The sequence below is a fragment of the Nyctereutes procyonoides genome, unplaced genomic scaffold (genome assembly GCF_905146905.1).
Source record: "Nyctereutes procyonoides isolate TBG_1078 unplaced genomic scaffold, NYPRO_anot_genome, whole genome shotgun sequence".
In the NCBI taxonomy this organism is placed as follows: domain Eukaryota; kingdom Metazoa; phylum Chordata; class Mammalia; order Carnivora; family Canidae; genus Nyctereutes; species Nyctereutes procyonoides.
The window spans coordinates 76736089-76754072 of NW_026575146.1; the positions used below are offsets into that span (position 1 = coordinate 76736089).

The window sequence follows — 17984 nt, forward strand, 5'->3', positions numbered from 1 at the left end:
TGCATAACTCTTAAAGAAATTTAAGGTCCTTTTGATTAGGGACTTAGTACTTAGGTATCTGGATCGATTCCCTGAAAACTTGGGACTCTGGACTCCTGGGTCTGAGGGGAGGGGCCGGGGGATGGGGCCCTGGACTCCTGGGTCTTCCCACTTGCCCCTCCAGACCCCTGTTAATCTTGGGGGTGACCCCCATTCCCAATGTCAAGCTGCCCCCTGGTGGCCTGCACTTTCTCCACATATCAGAGGACAGCCAGGCTTGGCAATTTATTATTCACAAACCCCTTCCAGTCCCTGGGGTTCCCTTTAGCAGCACATTTAGTACCCTGAGAGGCAGAAAGAGAGGTTAGATAGAATCACAGCCAGGTTGGGCAACAGGGCAGGGCCAGGCCAGGGGAAGGAACCTGCCTGGGGCTCAGATGGAGTAGATTCACCAGCCCCCATGGCTGGGCCGTGATCATGGGCCCCACAAGGACAGCCAGAGGGGTGACTTTGCCTTTAGGAGTTTCTGCAATGGAGAGAGTTTGAAGAAGAGTTGTCCATCTCATAGGATCAGTGTTTCCCTTATGCACCCCCATCCCATCTTCCTGCATACCTGGGAGTCCTGAACCCCAGTTGCCTCTTCACTTACCCTGTGGCTCCCTCCCTGGCCTGAGGGCTAGAGGTGATTTGCCATGGGGCTAAGGCCACAGTCTTAATTCTTGGCAAAGGAATAGGGCCCTGCAGTCTGGGGAGGGCTGGAGGTACCTGGAGGGGAAGAGATTAAGAGATGTCACAGCTGAACTACAGCTATCTTTCATTTCACAGTCCCAAACAGCAGGAACACATTGGTGGCTGGGGGGAGGCGGTGGGAGAGACAATATGACAGTCTTGTCCCTGGTCCATGCTTTTTTTTCCTTAGCACCTCTGGCTTGAGTAGGAAGTTTTATTTGTCCACCCATCCCTCCATCTGTCCAACCATCCATCCATCCACCATCACCCATTCACCCACCTATCTACTCATCTACCCCTCCATCCACCCATCCCTCCATCTATCCAATCATCCATCCACCCACCGATCCATCCATCCATCCGTCCGTCTGTCCGTCCATCCATCCATCTCACAAACATTCCCTGAGCATCTACAGTGTGTCAGGCACTATTCTAGGTTCTGAAGAGGCAGCAATGAATAAAACACACAAATCTCTGTCCTCATGCAGCTGATGATCTACTAAGCAAGAGACTTACCACGAATAAACAGTGCATGGACAAGGAAATATCCAGAGAGTGAGTAATCAGTGCACAATACCATGAGTAATCAGTGCATGAGCAAGAAAATATCCCGAGAGTGTTAGATGTTCTTCAGGGAACTGAACCGGGCATGGGGAGAGTAGGGGTCAACTCAATATAAATGGCTGGGGAAGACCTCTTGGAAGGGGGTGGACTTGAACAGAAGGGCCGAATGGAAGAAGGGTGTAGGCAGAGGTCCTATGATGGGTGGCTTGTTAGAACACAGCAGGGGTCCACTGTTGCTGAAGAGGAGTTGGGGGGATGGTAAAGGTCAGAGAGGTTGGGAGGGGTCAGATTCCTCCAGGCCTTGTGGGCTGCAGAGAGTATGATGGCTTTTTCTCAGAGCCCTGGGGAGCTAATAGGGTCTTCTAAGAGGCTAGGACAGGGTGTGACCCAGGTCATACACTCTCAGTCTTGCCCACTTCATCAGAACCTGTGGGGCCCAGCCCAGGCTTATTGCTATTCTCCACATGGAGAGAGTGAGGAGGTGAGGGTCCCCAGTGGCCAGCGAGGTGCCAGGGTCCCACTGAATGAGTCTTGCTGCCTAGAGGTGGATTTCTCAGATGGAGAACAGCAGTGTAGGAGCAGCAGATGCAAACCACAACCGCACTGACACAGCCCCCTTTGCCCCGTGCCCACAGCAGCCCAACCCCTTGCCCCCGTGCGGCAGGGACTGGCATGATGCCCATTTCACAGACAAGGGAACAGAGGCCCAAGGGAGTGGAGGATGGAGTCTGGAGTCTAGAGCCAGGGGCCTGGGGGCCAGTCCTGACTCTTTCACCTTGAGCTAGTGACCTCACATCTCACTCTGCATAATAGGGATCCCAACAGGACCTACTTCACTGGGTTGTCATGACAATTAAATCAATACATTAAAAGCAGTGCCAGGCATATGGCAAGTTATACACACGTTAACTGTTCTCATATGGTGGTCGCTTTGCTGGGAAGCGGCGCCCCCAGGCTGCCTCTCTTGCAGCATGTTTTGAAGAATGAAGGGGTAGGAGTTGCCTGGGATTTGAACTGGGCTGGGTCTGGGGAGAAGAGGAAAGGGCATGCCAGGCGGAGGGCCCAGCCTGGGCAAAGGTGTGCCCATGTGGCCGGAGGTGCCCCATCGGCCTGCCGTTCTGGCTGTGTCCCCCTCATTGTCCTCAGGGAGCAGGCTGAGTGCCTCCTAATGTTTCCATTTGCTTTTGGCTGCAGGTCTGGATCTGTTTTTAGCTTCCCTGGCTGGTGTCACCACCACCCCCCTTCCTGCTGGCTCACTTGTTTGCTGCGGTCGAATAATGTTCCCGGACTTCCTGAGCTGTTTGTTTGAAGACAGCCCTGTATTGATTGAATCTAGTGTGTGCTGAGCCTGAGATGCTAAGAGAGACTGGCCCCTCCCCAGCAGGCCAGGGGCTTGGAAAATCCTGAGGTAGGAAGTGAGGGGTGTGGGGAGAAAGAAGGCTGGGGCTTGGGGCACCTGGATGGCTCAGTGGTTGAGTGTCTGCCTTTGGCTCAGGGCGTGATCCCAGGGTCATGGGATCGAGTCCCGCATTGGGCTCCCTACAAGGAGCCTGCTTCTCCCTCTGCCTGTGTCTCTGCCTCTCTCTCTGTGTCTCTCATGAACAAATAAACAAAATCTTAAAGAAGAAGAAGGAGAAGGAGAAGAAGAAAGCTGGGGCTTGCTTAGAAAATAAGCAGAGGATTTTAGGGGTTTCTAAGACCACCCCCTCCCAACCACTAGATTCTCTTGTATCACGTTTTGAGGTTTTGGCAAGTGCAGTCACCTTTCTGAGCCCTTTTCCTCTGAAAAATGAAGAGGGGAACAGCTTTGACTTTGTAGGGCTGCTGGGAAGACCCAGTTCACTGTATCCATTCAAAGCCTATCCACTGAATACCCGCGATATGTCAGGCACTGCTCTAGACTCTGGAGACATAGCAGAGAAGACAAAGTCCCAACCTCTGGGAGGGCTACAACCTGCTGACAGGGATAGAAACGGACTGTACCCTCTGCCAGGTGGTGAAAAGAACTATGGAAGTCAGCAGGGAAGAGGCTTGGAGGGAGGGGGGTTCCTTTTATCAATAAGATAGGCTGGTCAGGGAAGTCTCCCTGAGAAGGAGATGAGAAAGCAAGCCTGGAGAAAGGAGATCCAGGCAGAGGGAATAGCTCGTGCAAAGGCCCTGGGGTTAGACATGCCTGGGATGCTGGAAGGAGAGGCAGAAAGCCAGCAAGGGGGATGAGTAAGGAGGAGAATGCGAGAGTATAGAGGATCGCCTAGCGCCTTGTCATTGGGTACAGAGGGTAAGTGCTGGGCCTGGAGTCCCTGAGGGAGCCCGGGGCTGAACGAGACCTGAGCTGCCCACCTCACACCAGTATCTGACTCACCACTCTCAGCCAGTCTTTAGCTGCGGACACATTCAGCTGAGGGGGCTGTGGGGGGGCTGAGGAAGCCACCTAGGAGAGACACAGGGTGGGGAGGGGATTGTAAGCTGTCATATTCCCCCTACGTGTCCTTCTGCCTAGAGTCCCAGCACTCTCCTAGGCTTTAGAGATGGAATGGAGAGTAAGGCAAAGTCCTAACCCTGGGGAGAGTTGCAGCTGGAGGAAGTCAGAGCCCCAGACCCTTGGGGAAACAAAGGTCTAGGTCTCTAGGACCCCTAGGTCACCAGCTCCCTCCTCCCTCAGACCCAGGGGTCCAAACTCCAGTCCCCTCCTCCCTCAGACCCAGGGGTCTAGACCCCAGTCCCCTCCTCCCTCAGACCCAGGGGTCTAGACCCCAGTCCCCTCCTCGCTCAGACTCAGGGGTCCAGGCTCCAGTCCCCTTCTCCCTCAGACCCAGGAGTTCCAGTTTCAGCTCCTGCCTGGCCCTGCTTACCTGCCCCAGCTCCTCCTCTCCCTCTGCTTGGTCACTGTTCTCTCTCTGGTCCTCAGCAGCGGCCCTGGCTTCCGCTGGCCTCACTTGGATTTGATGGACACTCACAGCCTCATGGCCCTTGATCTCTGTGCGGCAGAAGGGGCAGGTCTGGCTGTCGGAGTGCTGGTGGGGGAAAGGATAGGGTCAGGGTCTCCCTGGTCTCCTCCATGTCCCTTGGGACCACAGGGCCTTCCTCCCTAACAGAGCGACGTGCTGAGGCCAGATGGAGGAAACAGAGAGAGGGAGAGGAGTTGGGAAGGGGGGGAATGAGGGGGTGCAGGATGGGAAGGGGGACACGGGAGCAGAGCGTGAGGTCAGGAGGGGCACCCAAGCAGGGAGCCCAGCAGGCGGAGCCAGGGTGTTGTGTGGGGGGAGGGGCAGGGCTCAGCTGTCCTGGGATGCTGTCACCTCGGAATGCCTGATGCACTTGCTTGGGCCTGTACTAATCGTGGTGAGCCCCACAGACATCTGCCTCACAACCACCACTGGGGCCACTGTTGGGGCTCAGCTGGTCCCTGTGGTGCTTATGATCATAGGACACACCTTAGCAGCAACTGCCAGTGAGCTCTCAAAAACAAGACTGAGGGGTGCCTGCATGGCTCAGTGGTTGGCCATGTGCCTTTGGCTCAAGATATGGTCCCGGGGCCCTGGGATTGAGTCCCTCATCAGGCTCCCCGCAGGGAGCCTGCTTCTCCCTCTGCCTGTGTCTCTGCCTCTCTCTCTGTGTCTCTCATGAATAAAAAAATAAAATCTTTAAAAAAAAACAAACCAAGATTGATTACTCACAGGTCCCGGGGGATACGTTGCATGCTGGCTCCCCACAGTGAGTCCCAAGTGGACAGAGAGAGAAGATGCATGCACCCAGGGCTCTGCCTTTATTAGGCGCTGAGTGTGGTATCTATGGATTTGCAGGTTTACTCTTCATTGGTGAATTTAAGGCATTAGGGCATGGAAAGGGAAAAGTGGGGTCACTTAAGGGGTCTGCTATCTGACTAGTTACCCTGGGTTTTCTAAAGGGGAACTTCATGAGGGGGTGGCCTGGTTCCTTATTCTGTCGTTTTGCTAGGAGCTGTGTCCTACAGCTGGCAATATGTGTATTCAAGATGAACGAATGCCTTTGGAATGCATGCCTCAGCCATCAAAAACATGTAAAAGGGGCACCTGAGTGGCTGAGCGTCTACTTTTGGCTCAGGTCATGATCCTGGAGTCCCAGGATCGAGTCCGCCATTGGGCACCTGGTGGGGAGCCTGCTTCTCCCTCTGCCTCTCTCATGAATAACTATTATCTTAAAAAAAAATAGTGTGTCAAGCACCTCCAATTACCATCAAAAAGCTTAATATCTGGCACCTACGGTACACAGGGGCAACAGCCCCAGTTTCCCAGGGACCTTTGCAGAGGGCTTTGTGGGCTTCACCATAGCCCTTGAGAAGTTACTACCATCAGCCCCCGCTTCTCCAGGGCAGGAAGTCAAGGCTCAGAGAGGGGAAGCCACCGGCCCCAGATCACCCAGCCAGGGAACAAGGAGCCCTTTCTGCTAATAATAACGCAGCTGGAGAAGGAGGAGCGGAGATGAGAAATGCAGAGCAAGATAGAGACAGAGGCACAGACATAGAGAGGTGGGCTCCCGCTCATCACTCCTGAGTGACCCCAAGCAAATCCCTGCTCTCCCTGGGCCTCACTTTCTCCATCTGATCCATGAGGCCTGTGGGAAATCCTTCCAGGACTTTTAACATAAAGGGGGCTGGGTGGGGGGGAGACTAGACAGGAAGGCAGGGCGGTCAGACCCACCTGCCAGGCGGCCAGGCAGCGGCTACAGAGCAGGTGCCCACAAGGCTTGATTTTCACGTCCTTGTTGCCCTCAGCGCAGATCTTGCAGAGCTCGAACGTGGAGTTCATGGCCCAGTATAGCTGTAGCTGTTCCTAGCAGGGGAGAAGATAGGGAGGATGGGAAGGGAGGTGTTAGCCATGGGGATACAAGTCAGGCCACAGGAAGAAAGTCCCAAACCTCTGTGCTAGCCCTGAACCCTCCTAAGTTGAGGGCCGTGTGTCCAGCGGCCTCTTCCATGTACTTTATTATGAAACTCAGTCTCTGGGGTGGTCTATACTCAGCGTTGCCAGATTTAACAACTAAAAATACAAAAAATGCCTTGTTAAATTTGATTTTTAGGTAAATAATGCATAACGTTTTAGGTCTGAGTATATCCCACATACCGTGTGGGATATACTTATACCAAAAGATTTCATTTGCCGTTCCTCTCTCACCCGTGGGGTGGCTGTGAAGACTAGGAACTGGTCCAGGGGCTATCACTGGGTAAAGTTCAAGTACATCAGCCATTCTGATCATCTCAGCAGTATCGTTTCCTGGTTTAATCCCCACAAAAACCCCTGGGGAGGAGGCACGAGGAACCGTGTTTTCCAGAGAAGGAACAGAGGCAGAGAGAGGCCAAGTGATTTACCCCGGTCACATGGCCGCCACACAGCCACAAAAACCCAAGGCCTGAGTCTGCGGGAGAGACTTCCGGAGTAGAGGCACAGTGGCGGTGGGGTGGGGCAAGAAGCAGGGATGGAGGGGTGGGAGGCACAGGCCTGGACCTCACCTCTGACACATGGATGTACTGATGGGGTTCCATCTGGTAGAGTTCAGTCAGGTCTGGATTGTGGCTCCTCCCATTTGGGTAGAGGTAGCTGGGGAAGAGAGGCAGACCGAGGGCCGTCTAGCAATCCGCACCCCAGAGGAGCAAGGACTCCCCCTGACTCTGCCATGGGCCCAGGGCCTCTGGATGAGCATTTCCCCCAGACCCATCATTGGCCTGGGGATCATCTCTCTTCTTTCTCACCACACTGGGACTTTCCAGGGCAGGGCCGTGTCCCCTCAGACCCCCCCAAAAAGGCCACATTAGACCTGAGTGTCTCAAGCTCTAGAAACACAAATCAGCTCAACAAGAACCAGGAAACTGGAATGCTTGGGTGGCTCAGTGGTTGAGTGTCTACCTTTGGCTCAGGTTGTGATCCCGGGGTCCTGGGATTAAGTCCCGCGTTAGGCTCCCCGCATGGAGCCTGCTTCTCCCTCTGCCTGTGTCTCTGTCTCTCTCTGTGTGTCTCTCATGAATAAATAAACAAAATCTTTAAAACAAAAAAAAAAGAACCAGGAAACTGACTGAGTCCCAGGCTTCACCCTCCCAGAGCACCCCCGTTCTTGAGGGTTTAGGTCCAAGTATAAGAACATCTCAGGTCACACATTGCTAGACGGACCCAATCCTGGTCTTAGACTAGCAGAATTAGAAAGACCCTTCTAGATCATCTACACTCCTCATTTTACATATAGTTACTGAGGTTCAGAGCAGGAAAGGCTGCTGCTGGAAGCCACACAGGGGTCTAGAGGGACGCAGGACCTGGGCTGTGGGTGAGCTCTGACCACCAGGCTCCAGAGCAGCCGAGAAGAAGTCTCCTAATTCTCTGGGTCACAGGTGCCCCCTGAGACCAACAGTGGGGCCACAGGTCCCCTGAGGCTGGTGGCTCTGTCTGGCCAGCCCAGTAGAGCAGGGCAAGTGCCCGTGCCTGGTTCCCAGAGCAGCTTTCCCACATACACTGTGTACCCTGGGCTGGGCAGCTCTACCTCCCTGCACTCAGTTTTCCTTTCTGTAAAATGGACATAATCATGCCAGGGGCAAAGACTGGTGGCACCCATAAAACATGTACAGTATCCTTTCCCCACACCTAAACGCCCCCAGAGGGAACTGCTGTGATCAATTTTATTATTTATTTATTTAAAAAAATATTTTATTTATTTATTCATGAGACACACAGAGAGAGGCAGAGGGAGAAGCAAGTTCCTTGCAAAGAACCCAATGCGGGACTCGATCCTGGGACCCTGGGATCACAACCCGAGTCGAAGGTTGACACAACGGCTGAGCCACCCAGGCATCCCTGCTGTGATCAACTTTAGACCTAGAAAGCCACCTCACTGAGGGGTTCAAGAGATTCACTGAGTCTCTTCTCCCCTTTCAGGGCCTTTATCTTCCCGTCTTTATAATGGTGGTGGGATATGTGTGTGAGGCAGGTGCAGGGGGTGGGGGTTCAACCAGATTGATGGTGTGTTCACACTTATTTTATCTCTAGAATCCTTTTCTCCAATGAAGTCTGACTGGGAACTCAAGACATTATGGTGGGCGAGGGTCCATGTACTGAGCCTGGCTTCAAATCCTAGCCGATGAGCTCAGCAGCTGCGTGACCCCGGCAAGTAGCTCCGTGTCTCTGGACCTCAGTCTTTCTCGGTTGTCGGATAGGGATATAATAGCATAACCAAGAGAGCTTCATTATTCTTGGATTCTGGATCTGCAAATGTTTCTACCTGCTAAAATGTCTGTGTCACCCCCAAATCAATAGTCATGGCACTTGGGTGATCATGTGCTGACTATACAGAGTGGCAAAAAATTTGAGTCACCTGATGCATTTCTGAGCGAGGTTGGAGAAGGCGACACTCTGCCTTCTGGTTTCAGCTCCTTGCTCTGTAAACAAATATCCTTATCAGTGGATTTAGTGCCACTGTTTTTTTGTACTTTAGCGCTTCTTGTTGGTGATTTCGCCATTTTAAATGACCCCCAGATAGTGCCGGGGTGCTGTCCAGCATTCCTAAGTGTAAGGCTGGGATGCATCTTATGGAGAAAACACAGTGTTAGAGGAGCTTCCTTCGGAAGTGAGTTATAGTGCTGTGGGCCGGGAGGTCACTGTGAGAGAATCGACTACATATTAAATACGGTGTCGTTCGGCAGGAAAACACATAAAGGTAACTACTGGTTACCAATAAGGCAGCAATTGGTTGACAAAAATGTGACCAGATGGGACACCTGGCTGGTGCAGTCGGTAAGGCATGTGATTCTCAATCTCGGGGGAGCGAGTTCAAATTGCATATTGGGTGTGGAGCCTACTTAAAATTTAAAAAACATAAAAGGGGGGGATCCCTGGGTGGCTCAGCGGTTTAGCGCCTGCCTTTGGCCCAGGGCGCAATCCTAGAGACCCCGGATCGAGTCCCACGTCGGGTTCCCAGCATGGTGCCTGCTTCTCCCTCTGCCTGTCTCTCTCTCTCTCTGTCTATCATAAATAAATAAATCTTTAAAAAAAAATTTAAAAAGGGGCACCTGGGTGGTTCAGTGGCTGAGCGTCTACCTTTGGCTCAGGTCATTATCCCGGGGTCCTGGGATCGAGTCCCGCATCACGCTCCCTGCAGGGAGCCTGCTTCTCCCTCTGCCTATATCCCTGCCTCTCTCATGAATAAATAAATAAAATCTTTTAAAAAGTCCACAACAGTCTAGATTCTAGAACAGGTTATGGTTATCTAGAAGGAAAAGCTTTTCAGCAGAATTCCCAGGAATGGAACCAGTGGAACCACTCCCCACAGGCGTCCCCCAGACACTTGCTAGCCCACATGGCAGCTTTCTGTGAACTAAAAAAGGCGCCCTTGGGGGGGTGGCTCAGTGGGTTAGGCTTCCGACTCTTGATTTTGGCTTAGGTCCTGATGTCAGAGTTGTGAGATCAAGGCTGGTGTCGGGCTCCAAGCTCAGCACAGAGCCTCCAGGAGCTTCTCTTTCTACCTGCGTCCCTGCCCCGCCCCTCTCTACAATAAACAAATAAAATCTTTTAAAGAGGAAGGCACCCCTTGCTCAAGACCCTCGTCTGCCACCTACTGGAACAATGTGGTACTGCAAATGTACAGCGTTTGCCGAGCAACCCGCGAGCCCCCAGAGTGATCTTGGGCAGTGCTCAACGCGCACCACCTTTCCAAGTGCGTGCTGCTGACACCCTCCCCCTGCCAGGATGGTGACTCACAAGCCTTCCTTTTGTCCGTCCAGGAGTGCTTGGAACAGGGGTTTGTTGAGAGGGATGGTCTGCAGGATGCTGCCATCTGAGCTCACGTATCCGATGGCCCAGTGACCCAGGCGAGTGCAGCTGGGACGGAAGATGTAGCTGGAGGAAGAGGTTGGTAGGATGGGGTGAGGGAGTGTCAGCCCTGGCCCATCTGAGACTTCGCAGCTCCCCATTCTGTTGGGGACCCAGGTGTCTAAGTTCCCTTAACCTTCCCACTTTTTAAGGCAATGAACATTAAGATTTCTGTCTGCCAAAAAATAAAAATTAAAAAAAAAAGATTTCTGTCTGCCACTGTAGGGGATATCCACGTTTTACCTGCTCGGCTCTCTCTCTTCCTTCACTAGGAGACTTTAGACAAGGCTGGTTCTACCTTGACCAATCAGTGCATTGTAGGACCCCTGACCATAGTGATGAAAATCAGCCCTGAGATTTTTGCTAGAAGTATCAGGAACAAGGTACCCCATTTCTACAGAGGTTGCTAAGCTGGGAGGGTGTATGGCTGGGGCTTCTAGAAATCATTTGCCACCATAAGGAATTACCATGTCTGAGAATGAAGCAAAAACAGAGGAAAGTAGACACAGGGAAGAATAGGAACCCATTCCTGACAATAGCTTGTGAGCACCTAGATCCAGCTGCACCCGAAATCCCATACCTGGTCTTTTCAATTATGAGAATTAATCCATCCCTTCTTCTTTCCCTTTAAACCATTTTGAAGTGTAAGTGGGAGAGTGCTAACACAGTTGCTGTCCTGAGGTTCTCATACCTCAGCCCTGCAAAGATTCATGAATGTGAACTATTCCCTTAACCTTTAGTGTTCCAGGTAGCTCAGCCTCTCAATCCTTAGCCCTCTGGGAGGACCCAACAGCTCAAAATTCCTGGCTTGAAATAATTTAAGGACTCAGGTGTCGGGGATCCCTGGGTGGCTCAGCAGTTTGGCGCCTGCCTTTGGCCCAGGGTGCGATCCTGGAGTCCCGGGATCGAATCCCACGTCGGCCTCCCTGCATGGAGCCTGCTTCTCCCTCTGCCTGTGTCTCTGCCTCTCTCTCTCTCTCTCTCTCTCTCTCTCTATGTCTATCATAAATAAATAAATCTTTATTTTTTTAATTTTTTTAATTTATTTATGATAGTCACACACACAGAGAGAGAGAGAGAGAGGCAGAGACTCAGGCGGAGGGAGAAGCAGGCTCCATGCACTGGGAGCCCGACGTGGGATTCGATCCCGGGTCTCCAGGATCGTGCCCTGGGCCAAAGGCAGGCGCCAAACTGCTGCGCCACCCAGGGATCCCTAAATAAATCTTTAAAAAAAAAAAAAGGACTCAGGTGTCTGGTCCCTAGTCTCCTACCCCAGCAGGTGTAGGAGGGTCATCTTAAAAGACTTTAATAGATAGTACAGTATGAATTCCGATGTATCAGAAATGGATCTTATGCTGGGGAGGGTCTTCAGGCCCCTGGTCAGACCACATATTGTTCCTTTAGCTGCTGGACTGTGAGAAGGTGCATTGCAAGAGGGTGTCAGCAGAATTGCACTTTGGATGGTGGTGCATGTTGAACACTGCTCAACATCATCAGGCTCCTGGGAGGTCCCAGAAGATGAGGCAGGATGGCAGGAGGCACTCAGCATCCTACCTCTTAGGTCTTGGCAGTCTGGGAGTCACAGGTACCTCGGTCCTTCCATTCTTACTCTCCAAAGGCTGGCTGTGCTCCCACCACAGCCCAGCCCAGGCTCCAGACCCTGGAGCCCCCAGCAGCCTCCTCCTCCTGAGGCCGGGCCCTCTTACCTGCCTGGCTTGTCTCTGCAGGCCTGCAGACGCACTTGGACCTCATCGTATGTGAGGAAGGCCATGTAGCCCGGGTGGTTGACCGCCAGGAGCTGCCAGTTCTTGAGAAGCGTTGGCCATGGCTGGAGTGGGGCAACACTTGGGTCAGGGAGGGGCTGAGGAAGCAGCCCGAAACTCCTGCCTCCCTGGGTCTCAGAACATAGCCACTCAGCTTACATCCTTGGTGAGCCTAGGAACCTTACACAGAAGACCCCAGAACCCTCCTTCCCCAGGAGCCATGAGTCTGGGATCCCAGCCTCTCTTCCCTCAGACCCAGGAGGCCATGTTCCCAACCTCTCCTTCCCCTCAGGACCCAAGATTCTGAGCTTCCAGCCTTGGCCTTCACTCACCTGAAAGAGCCTGGTGAAGATGTCAAACTCGAAGATGGACACGTGGCCACTGCAGGTGAGGTTAATGGTGGAGCGCAAGGCCAGGGCCGTGGCGCCTGATTCCACTGGGTGGCAGGTGCACAAGAGCGACTCAAACTCAGCCCAGGGCAGCATACACCTGGATGGAGGGGGGGTGGAGTATGCAGCTAAGGCCCCTGGGAACCTAGGATGGGAAGACCTCTAGGAAGGAGGCAGCTGAGGCCTGGACCCCTGGATCTGAGGGAGGAGGGGCTGGGGGCTTGGACTCCTGGGTCCCCAGGGCAGGGATAGGACGAGGGTCCAGGAGCTAAGCGGCCCTGGGGACAGGTGCTCACTCACCGGGCTCCGCAGTGCCTCCTCCAGAAGTTGTGGGCTGAGGCCTTGGTGAGCTTGTACGTGTGTCCACAGTACTCTCCCTTGGGGAAGAGCGCGCCCAGTTCCGCGTGCATGTAACTGAAGATGAGGGCCAGCTTGGCCAGCTGTCGCCTGTGGGGATGGGCTCTGAGGGCCTGGGCTGGACCTTGGGGCTCCCCCTGACACCTGAGCCCGCTGTGGGGAATATCCACAGGCACCAGGCCCCCAGACGCTGTAACATATCAGTGCAGGGCCAAAGTCGATTGACACCCTGCCACCTGTCCCCTCCATGAACCTTGATTTCCCTGCCTGTGAAGGAAAGGGAGGTGCTGCCCAATATCCGAGTCATCCTCCAGCAAACAGATCCCAGCCTCCACCTGCAGCCCACCGGGGCCCAAGGAGGAGCCCTGCGTTGTCAGAGATGGGCGCACCAGAGCTGAGGGCACTGGGAGTGGTCTGTGAGCAGGGGCTGGGCTGCTGGGAGCCTTCTTGTTTTCAGCCCCCCGGTGGGGGGACCTCTGTGCTTTCTCCTGCCAGCTGCCTCCCTAGGGTATGGGTCAGGATGTGGGGGGCAGCAAAGGGTAGCTCTGACTCTTAGCTGTGTCATTTTGGGGAGGTTCCTTTACCCCCCCTTAAGACTGTTTCCTCAACTGTGAAATGGGTACAAGTGCAGGACATGCACAGTCCCTGTCTCCCAGGGGGATCAATGCGGACTTTTCCATGTCTTATTTTTTTTAAGGTTTTATTTATTTATTTATTTGAGAGAGAGAGAGAGAGAGAGAGAGAGAAGGAACAGGAGGAGCAGCAGAGGGAGAGGGAGGAGGGGACCCCCAGTTGAGCAGGGAGTCCGAACTGGGCTCCATCCCAGGACCCTGGGTTCACGACCTGAGCTGAAGGCAAACACTCAACCACTGAGCCATGCAGGTGCTCCTTGTCCAGCCTTAGGAGCACAGAAAATGCCCAGTGTACCTGGCATACAGTCGGCACTCAGTGCATGTTAATTATTATCGTTTGTATTATTTTATATTAAGAGCCTCCTTGAGCCAGGTCTATAGGGGTCCTGGCACCTTATAGGGCTACCCCTGAGGTGCCTAAACATCTCCCCTTCCCAGAGTCGAGTACATAGCCACTACCAGCATGTGGCTGGTCCAAACGGACATGTGCTCAAAATGTGAAATACACAGCAGATTTCTGAAACTTAGTGGAAAAAATTAAAAAGAATGTGAACTATCTTATTAATTATGGCTTTATACTGATTATAAGTTGAGATGATAATATTTTACATATTGTGAGTTAAATAAAGGGAAGGTTATTAAAACTCATTGCACTTGGGGTCCCTGGGTGGCGCAGCGGTTTGGCGCCTGCCTTTGGCCCAGGGCGTGATCCTGGAGATCCGGGATCGAATCCCACATCGGGCTCCCGGTGCATGGAGCCTGCTTCTACCTCTGCCTGTGTCTCTGCCTCTCTCTCTCTCTCTCTGTGACTATCATAAATAAATAAAAAAATTAAAAAAAAAACCTCATTGCACTTGTTAAAAAAAAAAATCTTTCTTGGGTGCCTCACTGGCTCAGTCAGTGAAGCCGGTGACTCTTGATCCCGGGGGTGTGAGTTCAAGCCCCATGTTGGGTGTAGAGATTACTTAAAAATAAAATCTTAAAAAAAAATCTTTCTGTAATATGTCTACTAGAAAATAAAACTACACATGTGGGTTGCATTAGATTTTTAGTGGAGATTGTTGTTCTAGGATCTTCTTCAGAGAGTTGCTATGACACTAGTAACTCTAGAACACTCACTCAGATACTCACTAAGCCTCTATGCTTCCTAGTTTTTGGAACAGTGATTCTCAGTGGAGTTACACCACTTTTCTAAGGGGCTTCTAGAAATTAACTTGACATCGTGATTATGGTAGAGAGGCTAGATTGTGGGGGACAACCCCCCCCCAGCAAAATTTACCCACATTCCACTCCACTTTCCAATGTCCCATCAGACATCAGTGAAAGTGGAAAATCTATTTTAAATTATCTAAACCTAAAGCCCAATTTTGTTTTACAGAAGCATTTAAAAAAAGATTTTATTTATGTATTTGAGAGAGAGTGAGAGAGCACAAGTAGGGGAAAGAGGGAGAAACAGACTCCCCGCTGAGCAGGGAGCCCTACACGGGACTCGATCCCAGGACCCCAGGATCACGACCTGAGCTGAAGGCAGACAATCAACTGAACCGTCCATGCACACCTACAAAAGCATTTTTCTGTACATCTTAAATTTCTGCTGAATTTTACAGAAATTCAACTATCCTATATATGGCAGGAAGACTGGTTCAGTGATAAAGGATCCTGTCTAGGGGTGCAAGTGTCTGATTAGCAAGTTTGCCTTTCAGAATAATTTTAATTGTGTCTTGGCATTTTCATTTGGAACACAGATAATGTTATTATGAAGGGCAGCCTTTTTGTCATCCCTTATAATACATTTGGGGTACTATGGTGATTTAAAAAAAATTATGGGTAGGTAGTTAATTTAACCTTTGCATTTCATTTCTGGATGAATTTAAGGAGACACTACAAAGTATTTGCCTGAGAGGGTTGAGAGCCACCCGTCCAGACTTTGTTTTGTTCCAGGCTCTAGACCCCAATCCTCATCTGCTCTGGTCACTCAGCAGCCCCTTCCCCAGAGTTCAGAAGAGGGGGCCCTAGAGATAAGCCCCAGGACCTGAGCTAGCTGTTCCTCAGGAACCAAGACGGTGGGCTGGGTGGTGCCAGGGGACAGGGGTGCTGTGCATCCCCTTAGTCAGGCGAGACAATGGGGATGTCAGTCCATCCCTCCTCATGTAACAAGCTCGCTGGGGTGCCCACATTCCCAGATTGTGTGTCTAGGCCTCTGGGAGAGGGGGGGCAATTTGAAGCAGGGTGCTGGGTGGCTAAGAAAGAGGGGAAATGGGGAGCTGAGGGCATCTAGTCCAAAGAAAAAACTGGATTGCTCAGTTTTCCAGCTTCTCTCAGGGAGAAGGGGTTGGGACTTGGACTCCTAGGTCTGAGGGAGCAGGGGGCTAGGGGTCAGGACCCCTGGATCTGAGGGAGGAGGGGCTGGCCCCCCCCAAACTCCTGGGTCTGAGGGAGGAGGAGGGTACGGGGGACCTGGACTCTTGGGTCTGAGGGAAGAGGGGCTGGGGGCCTGGATTCCTGGGTCTGAAGGAGGAGGGGCTGGGGGCCTAGACTCCTGGGTCTGAGGGAGGAGGGGCAGGGGGCCCGGACCCCCGGGTCTGAGGGAGGAGGGGGCTGGGGGCCTGGACCCCCGGGTCTGAGGGAGGAGGGGGGCGGGGGCCTGGACCTTCAGGTCTGAGGGAGGAGGCGCTGGGGGCCTGGACCCCCGGGTCTGAGGAGGAAGGGGGGCTGGGGGCCTGGACCCCCTGGATCTGAGGGAGGAGGGGCAGGGGGCCTGGACCCCCGGGGTCTGAGGGAGGAGGGGGGCTGGGGGCCTGGATCCCTGGATCTGAGGGAGGAGGGGGGCGGGGGCCTGGACCCCCGGGTCTGAGGGAGGAGGGGGCTGGGGGCCTGGATCCCTGGGTCTGAGGAAGGAGGGGCTGGGGGCCTGGATCCCTGGGTCTGAGGGAGGAGGGGCTGGGGGCCTGGACCCCCGGGTCTGAGGGAGGAGGGGCTGGGGGCCTGGATCCCTGGGTCTGAGGAAGGAGGGGCTGGGGGCCTGGATCCCTGGGTCTGAGGAAGGAGGGGCTGGGGGCCTGGATCCCTGGGTCTGAGGAAGGAGGGGCTGGGGGCCTGGATCCCTGAGTCTGAGGGAGGAGGGGCTGGGGGCCTGGATCCCTGGGTCTGAGGAAGGAGGGGCTGGGGGCCTGGATCCCTGAGTCTGAGGGAGGAGGGGCTGGGGGCCCGGACCCCCGGGTCTGAGGGAGGAGGGGCTGGGGGCCCGGACCCCGGGGTCTGAGGGAGGAGGGGGGTGGGGGCCTGGATCCCCGGGTCTGAGGGAGGAGGGGGGCGGGGGGCCTGGACCTTCAGGTCTGAGGGAGGAGGCGCTGGGGGCCTGGACCCCCGGGTCTGAGGAGGAAGGGGGGCTGGGGGCCTGGACCCCCTGGATCTGAGGGAGGAGGGGCAGGGGGCCTGGACCCCCGGGGTCTGAGGGAGGAGGGGGGCTGGGGGCCTGGATCCCTGGATCTGAGGGAGGAGGGGGGCGGGGGCCTGGACCCCCGGGTCTGAGGGAGGAGGGGGCTGGGGGCCTGGATCCCTGGGTCTGAGGAAGGAGGGGCTGGGGGCCTGGATCCCTGGGTCTGAGGGAGGAGGGGCTGGGGGCCTGGACCCCCGGGTCTGAGGGAGGAGGGGCTGGGGGCCTGGATCCCTGGGTCTGAGGAAGGAGGGGCTGGGGGCCTGGATCCCTGGGTCTGAGGAAGGAGGGGCTGGGGGCCTGGATCCCTGGGTCTGAGGAAGGAGGGGCTGGGGGCCTGGATCCCTGAGTCTGAGGGAGGAGGGGCTGGGGGCCTGGATCCCTGGGTCTGAGGAAGGAGGGGCTGGGGGCCTGGATCCCTGAGTCTGAGGGAGGAGGGGCTGGGGGCCCGGACCCCCGGGTCTGAGGGAGGAGGGGCTGGGGGCCCGGACCCCGGGGTCTGAGGGAGGAGGGGGGTGGGGGCCTGGATCCCCGGGTCTGAGGAAGGAGGGGCTGGGGGCCCGGACTCCAGATCCCCTCTCTGTCCCGGGCGAGGGCGGCTGCTCACCTGAGTCTGGAGCCCTCCCGGAAGAGCTCGTCGTCCGCGCCCCTGTCGCCCCGGGATGGCAGCAGTGCCGCCACCTGCCTGCTCTTGGCCTCCAGGTTGTGAACGTAGACGATGAGAAAGTCCCTCGCACCCCCGGGGTCCTCGGGGCCGCCCCCCCCGGCCGCCCGCCGGGCGTGGGCCACGTCGCGCAGCAGCTGCGCGGTGCGGGGCAGCAGGTCTCGCAGCGAGGGGGGCCCGGAGGCCAGCCGGGGGTCCCCGCATTGCTCTTCCAGGCGCCGCAGCAGCCTCACCGCGCGGCGGAGCTCGCGGGCCTCTTCCCACCGCCGCCCCCGGGGGGCAGCCGCCGCGGCCATGGGGCCCTCGGGTGCCGGGGGAGGGAGGCGGGCGGCGGGCAAAGGTGCGGCCGGCCGGGCCCGGGTGGGGGCGGGGCCCCGAGCGGAAGGCGGGGGGTGGGCGGACCCTGGGGAAGCAGGGAGGGGACTGCAGGTACCCGGGTCTGCAGCGGGCGGAGGCGGGGGGCGGGGGAGGGTCTGGTACCCGGCTTCCTAGAGATGGGGTGCGCAAGTCTGATCCCCTAAAGAGGGCCGGATGGGTGGAGATAGGGGAAGACTCTTCAATGGGTGGGGATTGTAGGTAGGATACCTGGGCCGCTTCTGAGACCTTCTGGAAGCTGGGTCTCAAGGTTGCACCGGAGGAGGGT

At 55.1% G+C, this 17984-nt stretch overlaps 1 protein-coding gene across 3 annotated transcripts; it reads right to left on the reverse strand.

The window, feature by feature from the left end:
• Positions 1 to 239: 239 nt before the first annotated feature.
• On the reverse strand, positions 240 to 17701 carry CBLC (Cbl proto-oncogene C). 3 transcript variants are annotated; one of them, XM_055311491.1, is made up of 11 exons: positions 17285 to 17701; positions 12553 to 12699; positions 12196 to 12352; positions 11807 to 11928; positions 9990 to 10127; positions 6761 to 6848; positions 5952 to 6083; positions 4125 to 4286; positions 3635 to 3703; positions 629 to 744; positions 240 to 505 (listed from the first exon to the last, which is right to left on the reverse strand). In XM_055311491.1, exons 1-11 carry the CDS (start codon positions 17635 to 17637, stop codon positions 496 to 498), a joined length of 1494 nt encoding a protein of 497 aa, XP_055167466.1. In that variant the 5' UTR covers positions 17638 to 17701; the 3' UTR covers positions 240 to 495. The 3 variants fall into 3 exon arrangements, with proteins under 3 accessions (XP_055167466.1, XP_055167468.1, XP_055167467.1); XM_055311493.1 differs by lacking the exon at positions 12553 to 12699; XM_055311492.1 differs by lacking the exon at positions 9990 to 10127.
• Between the last annotated feature and the right edge of the window lie 283 nt (positions 17702 to 17984).

Bases quoted from the DNA above. Each gene is read 5' to 3' on its own strand.
- CBLC (XM_055311491.1), bottom strand. From the start codon at position 17,637: ATGGCCGCGGCGGCTGCCCCCCGGGGGCGGCGGTGGGAAGAGGCCCGC. The intron at 6,084-6,760 runs GTGAGGTCCAGG...CTCCCCTGCTAG, and splicing joins AGTACATCCATGTGTCAGAG to GAACAGCTACAGCTATACTG. The intron at 4,287-5,951 runs GTGGGTCTGACC...TTCCCCCACCAG, and splicing joins GCTGCCTGGCCGCCTGGCAG to CACTCCGACAGCCAGACCTG.